The following is a 26150-nucleotide window of genomic DNA, read 5'->3' as shown; positions in this document are numbered from 1 at the left end:
ATTTTCTATAGGATTGAGGTCAGGGCTTTGTGATGGCCACTCCAATACCTTGACTTTGTTGTCCTTAAGCCATTTTGCCACAACTTTGGAAGCATGCTTGGGGTCATTGTCCATTTGGAAGACCCATTTGCGACCAAGCTTTAACTTCCTGACTGATGTTTTGAGTTGTTGCTTCAATATATCCAAATAATTTTAATTCCTCATGATGCTATTTTGTTAAGTCCACCAGTCCCTCCTGCAGCAAAGCACCCCCGCAACATGATGCTGCTACCCCCGTCCTTCACGGTTGGGATGGTGTTCTTCGGCTTGCAAGCCTCCCCCTTTTTCCTCCAAACATAACAATGGTCATTATGGCCAAACAGTTCTATTTTTGTTTCATCGGACCAAAGGACATGTCTCGAAAAAGTACAATCTTTGTCCCCATGTGCAGTTGCAAACCGTAGTCTGGCTTTTTTATGGCGGTTTTGGAGCAGTGGCTTCTTCCTTGCTGAGCGGCCTTTCAGGTTATGTCGATATAGGACTCGTTTTACTGTGGATATAGATACTTCTCTACCTGTTTTCTCCAGCATCTTCACAAGGTCCTTTGCTGTTGTTCTGGGATTGATTTGCATTTTTCGCACCAAAGTACGTTCATCTCTAGGAGACAAAATGCGTCTCCTTCCTGAGCGGTATGACGGCTGCATGGTCCCATGGCGTTTATACTTGCGTACTATTGTTTGTACAGATGAACGTGGTACCTTCAGGCGTTTGGAAATTGCTCCCAAGGATGAACTAGACTTGTGGAGGTCTACAATTTATTTTCTGAGGTCTTGGCTGATTTCTTCTGATTTTCCCATGATGTCAAGCAAAGAGGCACTGAGTTTGAAGGTAGGCCTTGAAATACATCCACAGGACACCCCCAATTGACTCAAATTATGTCAGTTAGCCTATCAGAGGTTTCTAAAGCCATGACAATTTTCTGGAATTTTCCAAGCTGTTTAAAGGTAGTCAACTTAGTGTATGTAAACTTCTGACCCACTGGAATTGTGATACAGTGAATTATAAGTGAAATAATCTAAACTAAAGTCTAAACAATTGTTGGAAAAATTACGTGTCATGCACAAAGTAGATGTCCTAACCAACTTGCAAAAACTATAGTTTGTTAACAAGAAATGTATGGAGTGGTTGAAAAACGAGTTTTCATGACTCCAACCTAAGTGTATGTAAACTTCCTACTTCAACTGTATACGGGTAAGAGTCTAGCTACATTTTCAGATATAAGTTTCAAATTTTGTCAGAAAGTTGAAGCGTGCTGTTAGTAAGCAAATGTTAACTTGTATGTATGTAGGAATATGTAGTAATATTATTCGAATCAGAAAACCATTGGCATTGCTAGTTATAGGCTAATGTTAGCTAGCTAACATTGAACCCAGTTTGTTAGCTTTAGCTACCTGCAGATTCATACTACAGCTATGACAATGTTTGTATTGGTAATAGTATGAGTTAGGATTATGCCGGTTCATTTTTTAGCCAGCTCGCGACATGTCTAAACAAAAGACTCCACTTCGGCCAGATTACTACATGACCCATCAATTTAGACAAGTGTGTCAGGTAAGCGTGATCTAATAAAGATAAAATATCTTTATCTGGACATTTTGTTTTTGATATTGCTACTATGCAAGTAATCAGTTCACTGTACCATTTACACCTTCTGTATCATATGCATGTGAAAAATATTTTATTTGATATAGCGTGTATTTACCACATGGCCTCACAATGTGAATCCTTAATGAGATGGGTTTAAGATAGTGTGAACGATGCTGAATGGGTGTAGACAAATAAGAGCTCTCCAGTAGGTGTACCAAAACATTCAAGGGCATTTTCTCAAAAGTGGGGTTACTAGTTGATCAACTTTCTAAGCAAAATTACTTTCTCATTGTTTCTCAACTACAGTGTATGATGCTGTCTATTTTTATGTAAAAAATACCATTTCAAATTTTGCTACATAAGACCGAATCGAGCCGGTCGGTCACATATGAAGTTTGTATGTGATTACTACTTCTACTACACATACTTTTCAGTTGTTTCCGAATTCAGTTGTTTCCGATTTCATTAAAGGAGGGAGGCTCACTCGGCTGGTGCTAGCACATGCGCTGATCAAATACACAGCTGGAACGCTGATTAAGGTGTGTACATCTCCTAATAATTTGAAAGATTGCTGAGAAAACCAGGTGTTTTAATCAGCGTATGCTTACCTCGATTTTGACCGTACGCCGATTAAGCAGAGTAAGGTGTTTATATGACTATTCCATAGTCTGCCTACTGCCATAATATACACTGCTCAAAAAAATAAAGGGAACACTTAAACAACACAATGTAACTCCAAGTCAATCACACTTCTGTGAAATCAAACTGTCCACTTAGGAAGCAACACTGATTGACAATAAATTTCACATGCTGTTGTGCAAATGGAATAGACAAAAGGTGGAAATTATAGGCAATTAGCAAGACACCCCCAATAAAGGAGTGATTCTGCAGGTGGTGATCACAGACCACTTCTCAGTTCCTATGCTTCCTGGCTGATGTTTTGGTCACTTTTGAATGCTGGCGGTGCTCTCACTCTAGTGGTAGCATGAGACGGAGTCTACAACCCACACAAGTGGCTCAGGTAGTGCAGCTCATCCAGGATGGCACATCAATGCGAGCTGTGGCAAAAAGGTTTGCTGTGTCTGTCAGCGTAGTGTCCAGAGCATGGAGGCGCTAACAGGAGACAGGCCAGTACATCAGGAGACGTGGAGGAGGCCGTAGGAGGGCAACAACCCAGCAGCAGGACCGCTACCTCCGCCTTTGTGCAAGGAGGAGCACTGCCAGAGCCCTGCAAAATGACCTCCAGCAGGCCACAAATGTCCCTTTAATTTTTTGAGCAGTGTATTTAATATTGAAATATTAGTGTGCATGTAAACATACTCAGTAAAACTTGAAACATTTGTTGGTTATGGACGTGATTCCCAGAGGAGCCTTGTCCTTCATAATCCGTGTTGAACTTCGTAATGGCATTGTTCAAAACAATTGGCACGTAGCGAAAACATTTTCTTTAATCGAGTCTTAGGGAGTGAAATTAGGGGAGAAATAAGAATCAAATGGATTTTACACTCGAGAAAAACATTTAAATTGAAGAGACTTAGTCATAGCACAACACTTTGGTTTCGATGGATTTCTTTTAATCATACGGACTTCAAGTCCTTTGTTTGCTGATGTATTGATTACCCAGCAGGCTCTGCACTCAGTAGCTCTTGATCTCACCCAGAAGATCTCACCCAGAGGTGGGAACAGAGACAGGGGTGCTTCGAGTTTTGCTGACATCATTGCTATCAACAGCAGTTCCAGACTAAGAAAGTCTCGGAAAGTATTCAGAATCCTTCCCCTTTTCCCACATTTTGTTACATTACAGCCTTATTCTAAAATGGATAGAATACATGTTTACCTCAATCTAAACAAAATACCACATAATGACAAAGCAAAAACAGTTTAAAAATGACGATAAATGTGCAAAAATCTATAAAGAAAAATGCCTTATTTACCTAAGTTTTCATACCCTTTGCGATGAGACTTGAAATTGAGCTCAGGTACATCCTGTTTCCATTGATCATCCTTGAGATGTTTCTACAACTTGGAGTCCACCTTTGGTAAATTCAATTCATTGGACATGATTTGGAAAGGCACACACCTGTCTATATAAAGGTCCCACAGGTGACAGTCCATGTCAGAGCAAAAACCATGCCATGAGGTCGAAGGAATTGTCCGTAGAGCTCCGAGACAGGACTGTGTCGAGAAACAGATCTGGGTATCAAACATTTCTGCAGCCTTAAATGTCCAAGAACACAGCGGCCTCCATCATTCTTAAATGGAAGAAGTCTGGAACAACCAACTCTTCCTAGAGCTGGCCGCCCGGCCAAACTGAGCAATCAGGGGAGAAGGGCCTTGGTCAGGGTGGTGACCAAGAACCCGATGGTCACTGACTGAGCTCTCGAGTTCCTCTGTGGAGATGGGAAAACCTTCCAAAGGACAACCATCTCTGCAGCACTCCACCAATCAGGCCTTTATGGTAGAGTGGCCAGACGGAAGCCACCCCTCAGTAAAAGGCACAGGACAGCCCGCTTGGAGTTTGCCAAAAAGGCACCTAAAGGTCTCTCAGACCATGAGAATTCACTGGTCTGATGAAACCAAGATTGAACTCTTTGGCCTGAATGCCAAGCGTCACATCTAGAGGAAACCTGGCACCATCCCTACGGTGAAGCATGGTGGGGGCAGAATCATGCTGTGGGATGTTGTACAGGTGACAAATACAGGTGTGCCAACCTTGTAGCGTCATACCCAAGAAGACTCGAGGCTGTAATCGCTGCCAAAGGTGCGTCAACAAAGTACTGAGTAAAGGGTCTGAATAATTATGTAAGTATTTATTTTGAACAAATTTGCAAAAATGTCTAAAGAACTGTTGCTTTGCTATTATGGGGTATTGTGTGTAGAATGATGAGTGAAAAAAACGATTTATTCAATTTTAGAATAAGGCTGTAACGTAACAAAATGTGGAAAAATTCAAGATGTCTGAATAGTTTCCGAATGCACTGTATTGTACACACATGGGCAATCAATACTATGATGTACAGCACTCAAACACACACACAAGCTGTGATAAAGTGGGCAGGCAAACCTCAGCTTTTTTTTAATCTACTTTCGATTCTTTGTTTTTCTCTTTGCCTAGTCCTCTCTGACGCCAGGGTCAGACAAAACATGTGAAGAGCCCTGCAGCCTTTTTTAAAATCACCCAGGTGACCGCTCTCTCCCCATTTCTCCCTCTCCCACATCCAAGAGTGTCACTATAGAGTGCAAAACACATTCAAGCTCCAACAATGCCACGGTGACAAGTGGAATACGTTTTATATACAAGCCTCAATCATTTCCACTAAATGTTCAGAGCTATACTTACATCTGCAAACTTGTGGTTTCTGAAATGGGACTTATTGCACTTCAACAGCTGCACGGCCAAATTGCAATCTTGCCGATAGCGTTCCTGTCAGGGAGAAGAATCAACAAGGCCATTTCTCACACAACACTCCGACACTTTATTCGCAGAACGGTGTGGTTGATCTGCTCAATGTCTTAATCTTACCACACACCGTGGTCCTACATTATACACAACTTAATATCTGGCATGCGATAACTCAGAGGGACCGTGAGATAACACCCACGTTCAACTCCTCCAGCTTGTCAATGGTGTTCTTGGCGTCCAGGAGTTTGTTGGTGAGCTCCACTATCTCCTGGTCCATTGTCTTCTTGTCCCTCTCCACTTTACGGAGCTGCAGAACGAGAATGGTGAGGGGAGAATAATGTTAGAGAGCAGCATCATTCACACAGGGATAACCATAGCCAACGTAGCGGTGCACTAGCTGCTGGACTCTCTGTTTGAGTAAGTACACCAGAGGCGGCTGGTGGGAGGAGCTATAGGAGGACGGGCTCATTGTAATGGAATAAATGGAACGGTATCAAAACAGACCAAGCGCATGGGGACCACACGTTTGACTCGGTTCGATTTTATTCCATTCCGGCCCATCACAATGACGCCGTCCTTTTATGGCTCCTCCCACCGGCCTCCTCTGAAGTACACATGAGTGATTTCCTCATTGATTAAAGTTAAAGCATGTCTCCTCCTTCATCCTCTCCGCTAGCTGACACAGCAGCTGCTGTAGCGGCTGCTGCTTTTGTTCTCAGCTCAGCAGTGTGGTTAGAGAACAAAAAACACACAGGGGCAGGACGTGTCCTATATAAACAAATCGATAGCACATTATGAAGTAACACAGTGTGAACTCAAATGACTCTGGGTCTGAGTCTGTGCCGAGTCCCCCTAATATGTAGTTACTCCCTCTCCTACTCACCCATGCAATATGTTAAGGGGAAAACGACCGATAACTTTAGGAAAACACCTGGGCAGGTGACATGCCAATTGTATTTTTTTAGAGGGCTAGCGAATCGCCTCAGTTATTATACAGTTAGGTGAGTGACAGGTAGATTACGCAAGGGCCATGACAGGCAACAATTGATCAAATTCTCTGTAGCTTCAGCGCTAACATTATCTGATGTATTGTTATAAATCAGGATTTAAGGGATTCTCTAATATAAAAAGATGTCTCTGATTTCAGAGGTACCACAGGAACAGCCTGTGGTCCTGAGTAGCTGTGGTGACTATCCTTTAAGTAAGATTTAGCCTACAAATTGTGCTTTGTACAGTAGGGACCTCACACTATATGTGCAATACACCTGTCAAGTTGAGTGAACAACAGAAGATTTCCCCATTTCAAATTGGAAAAACAAACCACCGGTTTTCTCTGTGCTTCTGAACATTCTCTCGCAGCAAATGATCCCCCCCAATCCCGACCTGGAGAACTTCCAAACCAATTAAGAGTGCGGATCCAGATTCTGTGACTCCTGCGTGTGTATGTGTAGTGCGTTTGTGTTAGTAAGCGAGAGCAGGTCCAGATTGGACAAGAATTTGGAATACATCAATATTGTGCATTAATATTCACCACAGGTTCATTAGAGCCTCCAGCGAACCCACTGCGTGTGGCTTGGACCTGCACCGACACCCTGTAAGCCCACCAGCCGAGCGCCACCCTGATCAGGCTTGCTGTTCTGTTCGGGGGGTGGGGCCTACCTGCAGCTTATATCTGACATATTGTAAATTTACTGGATGTTAACTGAAGCCGACACAGAGCTCTGTCTGGTTGTTTCAGATCCAAATCCTCACCAAGGGATAGGCTATAGCCACTAACATTAAATCACACCTGCTTGAAGAGAGGATAGAGAATCAGTGAGAAAGGGAGTTACTGTGAGACATTTACACAGAATGAGACCCAGACTGTAGCTCCTGCTCCATTGCTTGCCATGTCAAAAATGAACCAATTATCTGTACGGTATATTCTCAACTGGAGAGTCTGAGGAGAAAAATAAATAAATAAAAGCACAGAGAAAAGAAGCCAGTCAGCGCCTCATTGCCATGCAGAGACGCAGCTCAACTGGGCAAAGACACGGCCATAAAACACCTTAGTGATCTCTACTACAGCACTTGTGCAGCAGCGCATAACAAGCCTACAGTAACTCAAAAAGGGGATATATAGAGAGGTGGGGGACTTGACACTAGAAAAGTAAAGTTTGAACTGCTAGGCACACCTAGAGAAACACATTATTTCCCCCCCAACCTCAACCCCCCCATAGCAGCGCTACAGACAGGATGATCTACTGCGGGGACATCTAGGAGCAGTTTGCCAGGACAAGACAGGAGGATGGAGAGACTTCTTATTCAGAAACAACAAGCAGAGCAGTAATGAAAATGACAACAGTAATAAATGATCGGAGGGGGGGGTGATGGGGGAGGTAGTCGGGAGAGAAAAAGAATGATGACGCAACTGCGTAGACCCAGGTTTGACTGATCGCAGCCTGATGATGAGACAGCCCGTCACGAATCGGCAGCATGAGGAGAGAGAGGAAGAGAATGAGAGAAAGACAGAAAAAAATATAAGACAGACGGCTGGTGAGAACAAAGACAACAAGACAGGACATTTTGGTCTCTTTTACACGAGATCGCCAGTGCTTCATCGGCTAATAAGGTTCCTGATTGCAAACTCCTCTACCGCAACACGTCAGCATATGTTGAAACAGGCATGCAATTTAGGGCCTCAACTGTTTGCCAATTTAGGCCTATTCCCAATCACACTATCAATAGACCTCTAGAGAGAACTGGGAAATCTCATCAATTTAGGCTCAACACAAAAAATAATGGAATCCCCAAGGATGAGGAAGGAGGATTTTAAAGCTGTGTACTAGGGGTGACTGCGAGTACTCGATTCAAGGTTTGCAATTTGTTTACTTATAATTGAATAGAAGTACTACATTTCGAACTATTCTGCTCGTTAAATTTATAAGCACTGGCAAAATGTCTAACTAAGTTGTGTTTATCTGGAGTATGTCAATCGCTTTGAAAATAATGTGTTGAGTTGTGTATCAGAACAACCAGTAATTGGAACAATTACCGCAAACTTTTCCCCTTCAACCCCGTTTCACGCTGAGATGCGAGTATTCAAAATTATTTTAGGCCAGCAACACAAAACACCGATACTCTTTCAACTGCCCATCCCCTGGCTAAAGGCCACCTTTGACCGAGTGAGTGTGGGGACAGAGCATGTTTTGGGCAGAGTAATCCTCTGGCCAGTTAAAAGAGATTACTTCACATCAGGGCCAGTCCCCCCCCCCCCCGCCACCCCCCCCACCCCCCCCCCCCCCCCACCCCCCCACACACACACCGTCCCATCCTCAAAGCTCCGACCAGCCCATTCATCCTCTATCATCTATTTTGCTAAAGCTACCTATTCTACACTGACAGCAGGGCTGGACTAAAATCAGACAGTAGAATGTTGGTAGATAATACGACAGTAAATAGGCCTATGTGGTGTGAATCCATTCTGGGAGGGCTAGCCTCTGGTTAACGGGCAGTCAATGGAAACTGCTTGTAGTTCTACTCAGATCACATGCTATGCAGAGAGTTGGCAGTTTCACAGCAACATAGTTGGTCTTTCCCTAGTAACACAGTGCAGCTTGACTTTTGATTGTCACACAGCTATCAGAGGGGACAGGGGACCATACGACAGTCACCAGCAAAGGATCACAGCTATATACACCCAGATGCCAGTTTATTAGGTACACCCATCTAGTACCGGGTCAAACCCTCCTTTGCCTCCAGAACAGCCTCATTTCTTCAGGCATGGAAGCGTTGCTCAATTGGTATGAACGGACCTAGGAAAACATTACCCACACCATTACACCACCGATACCAGCCTGTACCGCTGACATCAGGCTGGATGGAGCCATAAACTCATGCCACTTCGCCAAATTCAAGGACCGACGAGTTGTGCGTTCTGAGATGCCGTTTTGCACACTGTTGTACTGTGCCGTTATGACTATTTGTGGCCGCCTGTCAGCTTAATTCTTGCCATTCTCATCAACAAGCTATTTTCGCCCACAGGACTGACGCTGACTGGATGTTTGTCATACCATTCTCAGTAAAGACTAGACAATGTCGTTCGTGAAAAACCCAGGAGGCCGGTCTGCCTGCTTTATACAGCACACCACGGCCACGTGACTCACTGTCTGCAGGAGCGAACCATGTTCGTGAACGGGGTGGTGTACATAATAGACTGGCTACTACTTAGTGTATATACAGGACACACCTAGTCATTCAAGGGTTTTTATTTTTGCTATTTTCTACATTGTAGAAGAATAGAGAAGATATGGAATCATGTAGTAACCAAATATGTGTTTAAAAAAAATCGAAATATATTTTAGACTTCCAAGTAGCAACTCTTTGCCTTGATGACAGCTTTGCACACGCTTGGCATTTTCTCAACCAGCTTCATGAGGAATGATTTCCCAACAGTTCCCACATATGCTGAGCACTTGTTGGCCGCTTTTCCTTCACTCTGTAGTCCAACTCATTCCAAACCATCTCAATTGGATTGAGGTCGGGTGATTGTGGAGGCCAGGTCATCTGATGCAGCACTCCATCACTCTCCTTGGTCAAATAGCCCTTACACAGCCTGGAGGTGTGTTGGGTCATTGTCCTGGTGAAAAACAAATGATAATCCCACTAAGCAAAAACCAGATGGGATGGCGTATCGCTGCAGAATGCTGTGGTAGCCATGCTGGTTAAGTGTGCCTTGAATTCTAAATAAATCACAGACCGTGTCACCAGCAAAGCACCCCCACACCATCACACCTCCTGTAATCGAGCGTGTAATCAAACCCGCTGATGCTCCAGATACTCAACTAGTCTAAAGAAGGACAGTTTTATTGCTTCTTTAAATCAGAACAACAGTTTTCAGCTGTGCTAATAATTGCGAAAGGGTTTTCTAATGATCAATTAGCCTTTTAAAATGATAAACTTGGATTAGCTAACACAACGTGCCATTGGAACACAGGAGTGATGTTTGATGATAATGGGCCTCCGTACGCCTATGTAGATATTCCAGAAAAAAATTAGTAATTTAAATTTGAACAATATCTACACTGTATTTCTGATCAATTTGATGTTATTTAATGGACAAAAAAAATTGCTTTTCTTTCAAGAACAAGGCCTTTTGTAAGTGACACCAAACTTTTGAACGGTAGTATATATATACATATATACACTGCTCCAAAAAATAAAGGGAACACTTAAACAACACAATGTAACTCCAAGTCAATCACACTTCTATGAAATCAAACTGTCCACTTAGGAAGCAACACTGATTGACAATAAATTTCACAAGCTGTTGTGCAAATGGAATAGACAAAAGGTGGAAATTATAGGCAATTAGCAAGACACCCCCAATAAAGGAGTGGTTCTCCAGGTGGTGACCACAGACCACTTCTCAGTTCCTATGCTTCCTGGCTGATGTTTTGGTCACTTTTGAATGCTGGCGGTGCTTTCACTCTAGTGGTAGCATGAGACGGAGTCTACAACCCACACTAGTGGCTCAGGTAGTGCAGCTCATCCAGGATGGCACATCAATGCGAGCTGTAGCAAGAAGGTTTGCTGTGTCTGTCAGCGTAGTGTCCAGAGCATGGAGGCGCTACCAGGAGACAGGCCAGTACATCAGGAGACGTGGAGGAGGCCGTAGGAGGGCAACAACCCAGCAGCAGGACAGCTACCTCCGCCTTTGTGCAAGGAGGAGCAGGAGGAGCACTGCCAGAGCCCTGCAAATGACCTCCAGCAGGCCACAAATGTGCATGTGTCTGCTCAAACGGTCAGAAACAGACTCCATGAGGGTGGTATGAGGGCCCGACGTCCACAGGTGGGGGTTGTGCTTACAGCCCAACACCGTGCAGGATGTTTGGCATTTGCCAGAGAACACCAAGATTGGCAAATTCGCCACTGGCGCCCTGTGCTCTTCACAGATGAAAGCAGGTTCACACTGAGCACACGTGACAGACGTGACAGAGTCTGGAGACGCTGTGGAGAACGTTCTGCTGCCTGCAACATCCTCCAGCATGACCGGTTTGGCGGTGGGTCAGTCATGGTGTGGCGTGGCATTTCTTTGGGGGCTGCACAGCCCTCCATGTGCTCGCCAGAGGTAGCCTGACTGCCATTAGGTACCGAGATGAGATCCTCAGACCCCTTGTGAGACCATATGCTGGTGCGGTTGGCCCTGGGTTCCTCCTAATGCAAGACAATGCTAGACCTCATGTGGCTGGAGTGTGTCAGCAGTTCCTGCAAGAGGAAGGCATTGATGCTATGGACTGGCCCGCCCGTTCCCCAGACCTGAATCCAATTGAGCACATCTGGGACATCATGTCTCGCTCCATCCACCAACGCCACGTTGCACCACAGACTGTCCAGGAGTTGGCGGATGCTTTAGTCCAGGTCTGGGAGGAGATCCCTCAGGAGACCATCCGCCACCTCATCCGGAGCATGCCCAGGCGTTGTAGGGAGGTCATACAGGCACGTGGAGAACACACACTACTGAGCCTCATTTTGACTTGTTTTAAGGACATTATATCAAAGTTGGATCAGCTTGTAGTGTGGTTTTCCACTTTAATTTTGAGTGTGACTCCAAATCCAGACCTCCATGGGTTGATAAATTTGATTTCCATTGATCATTTTTGTATGATTTTGTTGTCAGCACATTCAACTATGTAAAGAAAAAAGTATTTAATAAGAATATTTCATTCATTCAGATCTAGGATGTGTTATTTTAGTGTTCCCTTTATTTTTTGAGCAGTGTATATATATACATACATACATACATACATACAGTGGGGAGAACAAGTATTTGATACACTGCCGATTTTGCAGGCTTTCCTACTTACAAAGCATGTAGAGGTCTGTAATTTTTTATCAGGTACACTTCAACTGTGAGAGACGGAATCTAAAACAAAAATCCAGAAGATCACATTGTAAGATTTTTAAGTAATTAATTTGCATTTTATTGCATGACATAAGTATTTGATACATCAGAAAAGCAGAACTTAATATTTGGTACAGAAACCTTGGTTTGCAATTACAGAGATCATACGTTTCCTGTAGTTCTTGACCAGGTTTGCACACATTGCAGCAGGGATTTTGGCCCACTCCTCCATACAGACCTTCTCCAGATCCTTCAGGTTTCGGGGCTGTCGCTGGGCTATACGGACTTTCAGCTCCCTCCAAAGATTTTTTATTGGGTTCAAGTCTGGAGACTGGCTAGGCCACTCCAGGACCTTGAGATGCTTCTTACGGAGCCACTCCTTAGTTGCCCTAGCTATGTGTTTCGGGTCGTTGTCATGCTGGAAGACCCAGCCACGACCCATCTTCAAAAAGCTCTATTTTTGTCTCATCAGACCACATGACCTTCTCCCATTCCTCATCTGGATCATCCAGATGGTCATTGGCAAACTTCAGACGGGCCTGGACATGCGCTGGCTTGAGCAGGGGGACCTTGCGTGCGCTGCAGGATTTTAATCCATGATGGCGTAGTGTGTTACTAATGGTTTTCTTTGAGACTGTGGTCCCAGCTCTCTTCAGGTCATTGACCAGGTCCTGCCATGTAGTTCTGGGCTGATCCCTCACCTTCCTCATGATCATTGATGCCCCACGAGGTGAGATCTTGCATGGAGCCCCAGACCGAGAGTGATTGACCGTCATCTTGAACTTATTCCATTTTCTAATAATTGCGCCAACAGTTGTTGCCTTCTCACCAAGCTGCTTGCCTATTGTCCTGTAGCCCATCCCAGCCTTGTGCAGGTCTACAATTATATCCCTGATGTCCTTACACAGCTCTCTGGTCTTGGCCATTGTGGAGAGGTTGGAGTCTGTTTGATTGAGTGTGTGGACAGGTGTCTTTTATACAGGTAACGTGTTCAAACAGGTGCAGTTAATACAGGTAATGAGTGGAGAACAGGAGAGCTTCTTAAAGAAAAACTAACAGGTCTGTGAGAGCCGGAATTCTTACTGGTTAGTAGGTGATCAAATACTTATGTCTTGCAATAAAATGCCAATGAATTACTTAAAAATCATAAAATGTGATTTTCTGGATTTTTGTTTTAGATTCCGTCTTTCACAGTTTACAGACCTCTACATGCTTTGTAAGTAGGAAAACCTGCAAAATCGGCAGTGTATCAAATACTTGTTCTCCCCACTGTACATACATACATACACTACCGTATGCATACACACACACACACACAGTGCCTTCAGAAAGTATTCATACCCCTTGACTTATTCCACATTGTTGTTACAGCCCGAATTCAAAATGGATTAAATGTATTTATTTTTCTCACCCATCTACACACAATACCCATATAGTGAAAACATGTTTCTAGAAATTCACACATTTATTGAAAATAAAATTTACAGAAGTATTCACACCCCTTAGTCAAAACATGTTAGAGTCACCTTTGACAGCGATTACAGCTGTGAGTCTTTCTGGGTAGGTCTCCAAGAGCTTTCTACACCTGGATTGTACATTTACAAATTCTTCAAGCTCTGTGGGGTTGTTGGTCATTGCTAGATAGTCATTTTCAAGTCTTGCCATAGATTTTCAAGGCGATTTAAGTCAAAACTGTAACTAGGCCACTCAGGAACATTCAGTGTCGTCTTGGTAAGCTACTTCAGTGTCTAGTGTAGTTGGAAAGTATTCAGACGCCTTGACTTTTTCCACATTACAGCCTTATTCTAAAATGTATTAAATCATTTTTTCCCCCACATCAATCTACACACAATACCCTATAATGCTAAAGCAAAAACAGGTTAAGACATTTTTGCAAATGTATTAAAAAAAATACAAAACTGAAATATCACATTTACATAAGTATTCAGACGCTTCCGTCTGGCCACTACCATAAAGGCCTGATTGGTGGAGTGCTGCAGAGATGATTGTCCTTCTGGAAGGTTCTCCCATCTTCACAGAGGAACTCTGGAGCTTCATCAGAGTGACCATCGGGTTCTTGGTCACCTCCCTGACAAAGACCTTTCTCCCCCGATTGCTCAGTTTGGCTGGGCGGCCAGCTCTAGGAAGAGTCTTGGTTGTTCCAAACTTCTCCCATTTAAGAATGATGGAGGCCACTGTGTTCTTGGGGACCTTCCATCCTGCAGAAATGTTTTGGTACCCTTCCCCAGATCTGTGCCTCGACACAATCCTGATTCAGAGCTCTACGGACAATTCCTTCGACCTTATGGCTTGGTTTTGCTCTGATATGCAGTGTCAAATGTGGGACCTTATATAGACGGTTGTGTGTCTTTACAAATCATGTCCAAACAATTGAATTTACCACAAGTGTACTCCAAGTTGTAGAAACATCTCAAGGATGATCAATAATAACGGGATGCACCTGAGTTCAATTTCGAGTCTCATTGCAAAGGGTCTGAATACTTACGTTTTTTTATACTTTTGCAAACATTTCTAAAATCCTCTCCACTTTTCACACTATTGTCTGTAGATTGATGAGTAAATAAAATATGTATTTTATCCATTGTAGAATAAGGTTGTAACGTAACAAAATGTGGAAAAAGTCAAGGTGTCTGAATACTTTCCGAATGCACTGTAATGTTGATACAGGCACAGAAAAAAAGTTGATCTATATAGTGCAAATGAATGCGTCTCCGCGTGGCATCGCATTTCTTCTGTATGGCAGTCCTGGAGGAAGTGCGCGACTGCGCACAAGCGAAGCTTAGAGGGAACAACATTAAAGCTTGCCATAACAAAGGAGTTGAATAGTTATTGAACAAAATATTTCAGCTTTTCATTTAATTTTTTTTTAAATTTGAAACATTTCAAAAAAAATAATTCCACTGACATTGTGGAGTATTTATTGTGTGTAGGCCAGCGACACAATATCTACATTTTATCTATTTTAAATTCAGGCTGAAACAAAATGTTGAAAAAGTAAAGCGGTGCAAATACTTCCTGAAGGCACTGTGTGTGTGTGATATGTCCAGTTGAAGTTGGAAGTTTACATACACCTTAGCCAAATACATTTAAACTCACGTTTTTCACAATTCCTGACATTTAATCCAAGTAAAAATTCCCTGTCTTCGGTCAGTTAGGATCACCACTTTATTGTATGAATGTGAAATTTCAGAATAATAGTAGAGAGAATGATTTATTTCAGCTTTTATTTCTTTCACCACATTCCCAGTGGGTCAGACGTTTACATACACTCAATTAGTATTTGGTAGCATTGCCTTTTAATTGTTTAATTTGGGTCAAACGTTTCAGGTAGCCTTCCACAATAAGTTGGGTGAATTTTGGCCCATTCCTCCTGACAGAGCTGGTGTAACCGAGTCAGGTTTGTAGGCCTCCTTGCTCGCACACACTTTTTCACTTCTGCCCACACATTTTCTATGGGATTGAGGTCAGGGCTTTGTGATGGCCACTCCAATACCTTGACTTTGTTGTCCTTAAGCCATTTTGCCACAACTTTGGAAGCATGCTTGGGGTCATTGTCCATTTGGAAGACCCATTTGCGACCAAGCTTTAACTTCCTGACTGATGTCTTGAGATGTTGCTTCCACATCATTTCCCTTCCCCATTTATTTATTTATTTTATTTTACCGTTATTTTACCAGGTAAGTTGACTGAGAACACGTTCTCATTTGCAGCAACGACCTGGGGAGTAGTTACAGGGGAGAGGAGGGGGATGAATGAGCCAATTGTAAACTGGGGATTATTAGGTGACCATGATGGTTTGAGGGCCAGATTGGGAATTTAGCCAGGACACCGGGGTTAACACCCCTACTCTTACGATAAGTGCCATGGGATCTTTAATGACCTCAGAGAGTCAGGACACCCGTTTAACGTCCCATCCGAAAGACGGCACCCTACACAGGGCAGTGTCCCCAATCACTGCCCTGGGGCATTGGGATATTTTTTAGACCAGAGGAAAGAGTGCCTCCTACTGGCCCTCCAACACCACTTCCAGCAGCATCTGGTCTCCCATCCAGGGACTGACCAGGACCAACCCTGCTTAGCTTCAGAAGCAAGCCAGCAGTGGTATGCAGGGTGGTATGCTGCTGGCATGATGCCATCTATTTTGTTAAGTGCACCAGTCCCTCCTGCAGGAAAGCAGCCCCACAACATTTGTTTATACTTGCATACTGTTGTTTGTACAGAGGAATGTGGTAACTTCAGGCGTTTGACTTGTGGAGATCTACAATTTTTTTTCTGAGGTCTTGGCTGATTTCTTTTGATTTTCCCATGATGTCAAGCAAAGAGGCACTGTGTTTGAAGGTAGGCCATGAAAAACATCCACAGGTACACCTCCAATTATGTCAATTAGCCTAATAGAAGCTTCTAAAGCCATTACATTCTCTGGAATTTTCCAAGCTGTTTAAATGCACAGTCAACTTAGTGTATGTAAACTTCTGACCCACTGGAATTGTGATACAGTGAATTATAAGTGAAATAATCTGTCTGTAAACGATTGTTGGAAAAATGACGTGTGTCATGCACGAAGTAGATGTCCTAACCGACTTGCCAAAACTACAGTTTGTTAACAAGAAATTTGTGGTGTGGTTGAAAAACGAGTTTTAATGACTCCAACCTAAGTGTATGTAAACGTCCGACTTCAACTGTGTCTGTCTGTCTGTCTATCTATCTATCTAAAAAACTATTCTGACAGTCCATTTACATTTTATGGGAAAACAACATTGGGCCAGGGGGCATGTTTCCTTTGACAATGTGATTGGGAAGAATGGACATAAAGTATGTACACACATACCACCGACACACAAATTCACCTCCCCCCACCCCTCCCAATTAACAATGTTAGTATTATTCTGTTGATTTCCAAGACCTGTTGATTTTTTATGTTAGATTGTTAATGACTAGTTCTATTGTAACATTGTGCTTTGGCAATACGTATCAGGATGTCATCCACAATAAAGCACATTTCAATTGAATTGAGAGGCTAATCAAACAACCATCAGAGGTGTGGGGACAGCAGCGCACATCTAACATCCACGCATACTTTACGTCCTGATATTTAATACATGATTGATGTTAGTGGAGAAACAATGATGATGTGAATTCATGGTTGTCATGTATGGTTGGGCGAGTCATATTGTGAATCTCCCGATAAACCTATAACAAGCATCATACCTAGTTAACCATGTTTTAAAGGGACGGTCTGGGATTTGCCATTGTGGGAATATATACAACTGTCCCTCTCTTTGCACATAAATTCCATAGTTGTCACTTGTGGTGGGTTTGGAGCGTGGGCGCACACAGGTTTTCCCTGGTGTGCTGCCACAGGGAATAGCAGAGTTGTGGACCTTCCCATTTCCCAAGGGGTCTGGCAGAGACATGCGTGATAGAATAATTTGGCAATTAAGTCAATTCCCTCCGCGCTAATCCCTTGCAGCACTCTGTACCACAGAACCTTCCAAAACAAAATCCTGCAACATAAATGGCTGACAGGTGTGGGATAATGGCATGAGAGTGCACTTTAGATAATACACACACAGCTGTATGGGAAAGACTGTTCCCCAATACAGAATAGTTCCACTGACCTGGTATACTGGGAAATTCAGTGACATAGAAACCTGCAATTGGAAGTTGTAGTGTTTGCAGTTCCATAATACGTTTGACCAGGGTAAGGTCAAAAGGAAAATTAATATTTTGAGCTATGAATGGAAGGACTGACCATCCATGATATCAAAAATATAGTTTAACCATGTTTTGAGGCCATACTGTTTGTTTACAAACGTTGGAGTAATGCAAACATATATTTGGGGTTCTGATGTGGTATGACAGTTGAACTAAGCTAATGAGGCATTTATAAGTTATATTCTTAAAGAATCAATGGATAGATATCATTCATTCATATGTGCATAAGTAGATGTAGAGACTACATATCATTCATTCAAAAAAATTCAACAATGTATGTAGCAACCGCAGATTGCCCCTTTAACTTCATGGTACAAGTTGTGGGTAAAGGTTTCCGTTCAAAAGTAGTCACCAGAAGTACACGTAATGTGTATTGACCAATGAAAACCTATATAAAAAGCTCAGAGGACAGCTGAAAGAGGTGAAAGGTTACCAGGGCATGAAGCTTCTCCTCCAGGTCCTGGTTGGCCCGCTGGGAGGCAGTGTAGCTGTTCTGCAGTCTGTGGAGAAGAGCAGAAAACAGAATGTCTCAGTTAATAGTGCAGTATCTACAGATAGACAGGTTAAATCGGAACTCCACAGATGGTATGTTGCTGACTGATATGAGCCCACTGGTACAGAACATAGCACTGCAGTAAGAACACTTCAGCTTTCAAAAAAAAGAAAGAATCATTTTTTAAATGTATGCAATCAACTCCCATCATAGTTCAGATGATGCGTTGTCTTTTCATGTGCGTCTCGTCTCAGACTGGTCGTCAAATAAATGAAAGAAACTGGCCATATAGACCAGAGTTATTGCCGCAATAAGGCACCAGAAAATGGGCACGTCCTGAAGTACGCACACTGTTCTTTTGGCAGTCACATATCCGTACATTTAGTTTGGTTTATTTCCATTCGCATTCAACAGCAGAGCGGTACGAATTTTCTCAGAGCAATTTAATGACGCCGTCAGAGTTTTTCAACAGGTTAGACATTCGGCACAAATTACGAGAGATGGGAGGAAAGGGGAGAGAGGAGTCTGCACTAAACCCATTTCAATAGGGCCAAGGGCAATTACTTTCCCACTGTATCCACTGCCTCCTAAATTTGCTAGATAAATTCCACTCTAAAATGAGAGGTTGTGGATTTTATGCCGAATGCAATTATGATGCAAAAGAAATTCAAAGTGCTAAAATGGCAACGTAACAATTTTACACATAGTTTTGCTTTTAATGGATGAGATGGGCCCTGCAGTCATGTACTGTACAGGTATTGATGTTCCTGTTCTATAGAAATAGCTTACAACCCCTGATTAGGATAATGGTGGTGCACAATCCTCATCAGTCACGCTCACAATGTGTAATGGTGAGCAACAGTAAAGAGGTGTGGGAATCAGGAAGTTCAGGGCACCAAAGCACACTGCTTTCAGTGAAATCTTTCAGTGAGTGTGACTCATGAGAAATTACGTGCAAGTCAACTCCATGTGAGACTTTTTGAACAAAGAAACACCCCCCCCCAAAAAATTTTTTTCGAAAATCTGTATTTGAAAAGGTGTCATGAATCTTTCGCAGGTTGACGTTTATCGTCATGAATCTTGCCCTGCAAGTAGAACTGAGTGGTTTCCGCTAGTTGGGCCAGCTGCAAAGTCAAAATTGGCTAAGGGTTAGGTATTATGGTTAGCAGTGTGGTTAAGGTTAGGTTTCAAATCAGATTTCATGACTTTGTGGCTGTGCCAGCTAGTGGCCCTACTGCAGAGCTGCCACCAGGGCAAGTTTCACGACAATAAGTAATAACCTGCGAATCTTTCAATACCAGTAATTTCTAATCACCTCTCTATGTCCATTGTTATATTTGTCATTTTGCCTTTGTTAACCTTTGTATGGTTCAAACCCCATCTCACAGAAACCCCGGAGCATATGACTCAGGACTATGACTGAAAATCCAACATCTGAAATCCAATAGAAGTGTCAAATAAAAAACACACCGATGATGCTCACAAAGCACTCTGCCCGTCACCCTTCCCATTGAGAACGGATTACAAGGCCACAGTCTAGCAGCTTGTGATCCTTTCCCCGGCAGTGAGGTCTGCACAGTGCACCAGGGCCATCCTCTCTAGCCTGTTAGTCTCATCTCCTCTCTCTGCCCTGAGCCATACTGTTTGCTCATTTGACCATGCAGATGTGGACATGTTACAACAACTGCCTCTCCCGGGCCAACTGGCCAAGTGATTGATTCATCGATCGAACAATATTGCATAAGGACACACACACTGGTGTAACCTTGCCCTGATTACAACCCCACTGCAATGACACTAAAGCTATTGCAGTGTCCAGCATGTATCAGCGCTACCATTGCGTATCAATTGGATTCATACTCCAAAAACACCTGGATTTGACTGACATATTTCCCTCTCAATAACACCAGCATTTCTTATTACCCTCTGGCACATCCTTCTCATTCCTCACTAATTAAAAAGTGTTCACTGCAAATCACCACCGATGATTTTCGCTCTCTTTGTCCCAATCAAAAATTCATAAACACATTTGAGCAAAGCTCACTGATTCCCACCGAGACCACAGTGGTAAACTCCCGCTGTATTTCAGTGTTCAGAGGATAGTGATTAATTTTACTTAGAGCTGATGGAATTCAGAAAAAATAGGCAGAGCAATTAAAGTCACTTGATAGATCCACCAAGAAGTCGAATTGAATAGTCTGGCTGCCGTAAACAAATTAAATCAAGTCCTCAGAGAGTAATTCACATGTGAAGGCTGCTCCTGGGTTGGGTAAAATTGTAGTCGTAAATACAACAATTGGCTTCTCATTCCCAGAGCCTTTTCTCCATGCAGAGCGATCTCTAAAAGCATCCGTGTAATGGTGCTGCTCGGTGATAATCAGATAGGACATAGGAGTGGAGCATACTCATTAAACAACGGTGATCCAATTGAACCATTACCTTTGCTGAGGCCGCATTGTAATGTGTGATCATCTAGTATGGACACGCAGATGGACCAGCGCATCCCGCATAGGCATGTAGCCTCATGCTCCGATTTATGATGGAAACACTGCAGGGATAATTGAAAGTGACTGGCTGCTCTAACCAAAAAACAGGAAGAGACGCCTCTTGATTGGAGATAAACTGGGATGATTGCTTTTGAATTCCACACACACACAGGGGATTTGTTTTTCCTGGAGTCTTGACTTAAACATGTGCATTTTTTTACATTACTACACCCCAGAGCAAAACCATTTCTATATGCACATGAACAGTAAATGACAAAGCTGTTTTTCCATATACAGTGGGGAGAACAAGTATTTGATACACTGCCGATTTTGCAGGTTTTCCTACTTACAAAGCATATAGAGGTCCGTCACTTTTTTATCATAGGTACACTTCAACTGTGAGAGACGGAATCTTAAACAAAAATCCAGAAAATCACATTTTATGATTTTTAAGTAATTAATTTGCATTTTATTGCATGACATAAGTATTTGATCACCTACTAACCAGTAAGAATTCCGGCTCTCACAGACCTGTTAGTTTTTCTTTAAGAAGCTCTCCTGTTCTCCACTCATTACCTGTATTAACTGCACCTGTTTGAACTCTTTACCTGTATAAAAGACACCTGTCCACACACTCAATCAAACAGACTCCAACCTCTCCACAATGGCCAAGACCAGAGGGCTGTGTAAGGACATCAGGGATAAAATTGTAGACCTACACAAGGCTGGGATGGGCTACAGGACAATAGACAAGCAGCTTGGTGAGAAGGCAACAACTGTTGGCGCAATTATTAGAAAATGGAAGAAGCTCAAGATGACGGTCAATCACCCTCGGTCTGGGGCTCCATGCAAGATCTCACCTCGTGGGGCATCAATGATCATGAGGAAGGTGAGGGATCAGCCCAGAACTACATGGCAGGACCTGGTCAATGACCTGAAGAGAGCTGGGACCACAGTCTCAAAGAAAACCATTAGTAACACACTACGCCGTCATGGATTCAAATCATGCAGCGCACGCAAGGTCCCCCTGCTCAAGCCAGCGCATGTCCAGGCCCGTCTGAAGTTTGCCAATGTCCATCTGGATGATCCAGAGGAGGAATGGGAGAAGGTCATGTGGTCTGATGAGACAAAAATAGAGCTTTTTGGTCTAAACTCCACTCCCCGTGTTTGGAGGAAGAAGAAGGATGAGTACAACCCCAAGAACACCATCCCAACCGTGAAGTATGGAGGTGGCAACATCATTCTTTGGGGATGCTTTTCTGCAAAGGGGACAGGACTGCACCGTATTGAGGGGAGGATGGATGGGGCCATGTATTGCGAGATCTTGGCCAACAACCTCCTTCCCTCAGTAAGAGCATTGAAGATGGGTCGTGGCTGGGTCTTCCAGCATGACAACGACCCGAAACACACAACCAGGGCAACTAAGGAGTTGCGTAAGAAGTAAGAAGCATCTCAACGTCCTGGAGTGGCCTAGCCAGTCTCCAGACCTGAACCCAATAGAAAATCTTTGGAGGGAGCTGAAAGTCCGTATTGCCCAGCGACAGCCCCGAAACATGAAGGATCTGGAGAAGGTCTGTATGGAGGAGTGGGCCAAAATCCCTGCTGCAGTGTGTGCAAACCTGGTCAAGAACTACAGGAAAAGTATGATCTCTGTAATTGCAAACAAAGGTTTCTGTACCAAATATTAAGTTCTGCTTTCTGATGTATCAAATACTTATGTCATGCAATACAATGCAAATTAATTACTTAAAAATCATACAATGTGATTTTCTGGATTTTTGTTTTAGATTCCGTCTCTCACAGTTGAAGTGTACCTATGATAAAAAATGACGGACCTCTACATGCTTTGTAAGTAGGAAAACCTGCAAAATCGGCAGTGTATCAAATACTTGTTCTCCCCACTGTACATGTTGACCGCAAGATAAAAACGAAATGGTACATTTACATATAAAGAAAGATATGGGAAATGTATTGGACAATATTTCAAATGGATGCAACATATTTTACGATTTAAAAGACATCTTGTGCATAAGAAACAGAATGGCAAACATTATCACCCGACACCAAATCGGGAAATGGTTTTCCCGCCAAGTTCTGTTAACCAGCATTAGCTGCAGACCTGTGTCCTGCCTCTGACAGGGTTTTAGTTTCCTAAGCAGGGCTCTACAGCGCTACAATTTTACGCGCATAAAGCGCCTAAATATTTTGCTGCGTGACCTGGAATTTTTATTTAGGAGCACCAGTGCGCCTTGAAAAATTAAGTATTCTAGCTTTATTGCCTCAACTATTTTTCATTGTGCTCCTAAATTTCTTTGTGTGCGCCTACATTTTAACTTAGGCGCACACCTGCTCCTTGTAAAAAAGGTCAGCCTAGAACCCGTCTCAGTGTGGTGGTGGGAACCTCATTGATCAATACCATTTCACTTCATAATGACATTAGCTTTATAATCTCATTCCTTTCTTTTGTATTTCATCCCCTTTTTCTCCCCAAATTCGATCTGGTCTCATCGTGCAACTCCCCAACGGGCTCGGGAGGCTAAGGTCGAGTCATGCATCCTCCAAAACATGACCAGCCAAACCGCACTTCTCAACACCCGCCCGCTTAACCCAGAAGCCAGCCGCACCAATGTGTTGGAGGAAACACAGTTCAACTGACGACCGAGGTTAGCCTGCAGGCGCCAGGCTCGCCACAAGGAGTCGCTAGAGCGCGATGAGCCAAGTAAAGCCCCCCCCAGCCAAACTCCACTAACCTAACCCGGAATGGGCAAATTAGGGCGGGCGGCACCCTATGGGACCCCCGATCACAGCCGGTTGTGATACAGCCCGGGATCGAACTTGGGTCTGTAGTGACGCCTTATGCACTGTGATGCAGTGGCTTAGACCGCTGCGCCACTCAGGAAGCCCACGAGACAGTTTCTTGTCTCATTAAAATATGAATTAGGCATACCCCCCACCAGTACACGCTTGTCATTTTGTTGGCAATTTTTTTCCTGCCATTAACACTAGAATCGCTGGGCCTCGAGGGAACCCCCTTCGAACGCATTCTGACTGCAAAATTCGAACAGTGCTATTAATACATTTCATATATGCTATAGCAAAAATAATAATTTGGTTGTGCTTAATTTTTATTTAAAAAATGTTCATCTTCGAGGCGCAACGTACTCAATTTCTTTTGCCCTTAGGCCTCGGAGGTGTATGTTCAGGTTGAGGTTCAGAATCAGACGAATAATCATCAGACATGTCATGATTCATTTCTTCCCCACCGTCAGTAGTTCAGTCAGATTTTGGAGCGACGCTAACATGACATGTGCTTTTGTCTTGGTCTTCTCGCCATTGTAAATGACGTACTCCACGTAGGCCAGAGTAGACTGATAAAGACTGCTTGGATTTGATGGACTGATATAAGGTACATACCATTTTGAGATAAAAATCTGAATAGACCAATATAATAGAATGGCCCGGCCTGTTCTTCATTCCCAATTGGTGATTACATAATTCTGCATTGTTCGCTTCACCCTCGCTCATCAACTCACCCATTCTCCCCCATCATACTTTACTTCATTTATTTAATCTGTTGTTATATGTGTGAAATTAGTTTAGGCATAGTTTAGCTTCAGTTTCGAAACAATTATTGGGGTGATTATCAACTGGACACGGCAACTGTAGGGAGAAGGAGAGGGGCAGGCACTATTTTAAAAATTATAAGCCCTCTTAAAACTGGTTATAACTCCAGTTCTGTTTGTGATATTAAGATTCTAACAAGGACAGTGTGTTATATAGACTTACTTAGAAAAAGTCAAGGACAGAAGTGACTTTTTTTTTTAATCATGAAAAGTCCAAATGACAGCTTTAGCGGTTCTAGTGTTAAACTCAAATCTATTTGATCTGTCAATACGCTTTTAAACGTTAACTGTAAACGGAGAATAATGTAAATCATTATTTAACAAGCTACAAGTTGAACACAGATGGGACTTGGCTTGCCTTTTACTTCAGAATGAACTGGATAGACAAGCAGATGTGTAAAGATGAATTTCTTAATCAAGAGCTGGGAGGTGGGTTGCAAGTGCGTCGCCAGGGAAAGCAAACACAGCAAACCAGAATAATAATATGTAGGAGAAGCATTTGCTTTTAAATCAGGTTCTGAAAGACTGGTGGCCATATATTGTAGAGGAAGGCCTGGTGTTATCACCTGGGGCTGACAGAGAAAGTGTGGAGGGGCACAGAGGAGCCCTGGGGCAACATCCTCCGATTGAACAACAACATTATGAAATATAGATATGCACTGAGTGTACAAAACATGAAGAACTCTTTCCATGACATAGACTGACCAGGTGAATCCAGGTGAAAGCTATGATCTCTTATTGGATGTCACTTGTTAAATCCACTTCAGATCAGTGTAGATGAAGAGGAGGAGACGGGTTAGAGAAGGATTTGTAAGCCTTGAGACAACTGAGACATGGATTGGGGCAAGACAAAAGATTGAAGGGCCTTTGAACAGGGTATGGTAGTAGGTGCCAAGCGCACCGGTTTGTGTCAAGAACTGTACCCCTGCTGTGTTTTTCACGCTCAACAGTTTCCCGTGTGTATGGACCACCACCCAAACAACATCCAGACAACTTGTGTGTAGATAAAACAGCACAGACTTCCTGGCAATGTTCCATGTGGCAGAAACTTAACATAACATTCTCAAATAGGCAATCCAACATGCCCGGAGGTTGAGGGAATTAAAGTAACAACTAGATGCATAATCAGACAGCTAAGATCTCATTAATTCAACAGCTTTGATCAAATTCATTAAAAATTGATTGCCGGGGAAGGTATTCATTTAATCTTTCTGTGTGGGAAAAAAGTGTGGTGGGGAGAGGAAGTGAGTGAGCGCGGTGTAAGGGAATATTATCTGTGTTATGAGATAGTGAGAGCGCTTTCCATGACACTGACAACTGGCTCAGAATACGAGGGAGGTCGAACTCGTCACCTGCGGAACTTGTCTCTCATCTTCTCCAGGTCGTCGCGGGTACGACCCATCTCCTCCCGCATGTAGTGGCGGCTGGTCTCAAACTCCGTCTCCATGGCCTCCATCTTGTGGGTGGTGTGGGAGAGCCGCCGGCGCAGGTCTTCATTCTGCTGCTGCAGGATCCTGGAGGGGAGGGGGGGGGGGGGTGGTGTCAGACAGTCAGCCCAGGTGCAGTGGAATGATTCACAGACAGTATCGTATTTCACAGTGACTAGACTGACAAGACGAACAGAGAGCCATGAGAACTTGCTTCAGCCACAGAATTCAGGGAGACAGAGTTAACTGACAAACTGAATTTGAGCGACTGACAAAATATCAAAACGAGAAATACAGAAAAATCACAATTAACAACTATGATAAGCATAATAAGGGAAAACTGGTATGCGATAGAAAGTCATTCATTTCGCTGGTGCATGCATATTCATGACATACACATTTTTTGGGTGTGCGAGAGAGAGCACATGGTTGACCACAGCCCTCTGTGTGTGTGTCTGCAGCTGGAAGGCGAG

At 43.3% G+C, this 26150-nt stretch overlaps 1 protein-coding gene across 3 annotated transcripts in view; it reads right to left on the bottom strand.

The window, feature by feature from the left end:
- The window catches only part of LOC129852511 (tight junction-associated protein 1-like), a 147735-nt gene that overhangs the window by 19896 nt on the left and 101689 nt on the right, over nucleotides 1–26150 (bottom strand). For all 3 annotated transcript variants that reach the window (XM_055918277.1, XM_055918279.1, XM_055918280.1), the window contains 4 exons: nucleotides 25603–25764; nucleotides 18082–18148; nucleotides 5229–5336; nucleotides 4967–5050 (listed from right to left, as the gene is read on the bottom strand). In XM_055918277.1, coding sequence (XP_055774252.1) covers nucleotides 4967–5050; nucleotides 5229–5336; nucleotides 18082–18148; nucleotides 25603–25764 — 421 coding nt within the window. The remainder of the gene's footprint in view (nucleotides 1–4966; nucleotides 5051–5228; nucleotides 5337–18081; nucleotides 18149–25602; nucleotides 25765–26150) is intronic.

This window comes from Salvelinus fontinalis, chromosome 1 (assembly GCF_029448725.1).
Source record: "Salvelinus fontinalis isolate EN_2023a chromosome 1, ASM2944872v1, whole genome shotgun sequence".
Classification (NCBI taxonomy): domain Eukaryota; kingdom Metazoa; phylum Chordata; class Actinopteri; order Salmoniformes; family Salmonidae; genus Salvelinus; species Salvelinus fontinalis.
The sequence above is the reverse complement of the archived record's forward strand: the minus strand, read 5'-3'. Positions and strand labels throughout refer to the sequence as shown.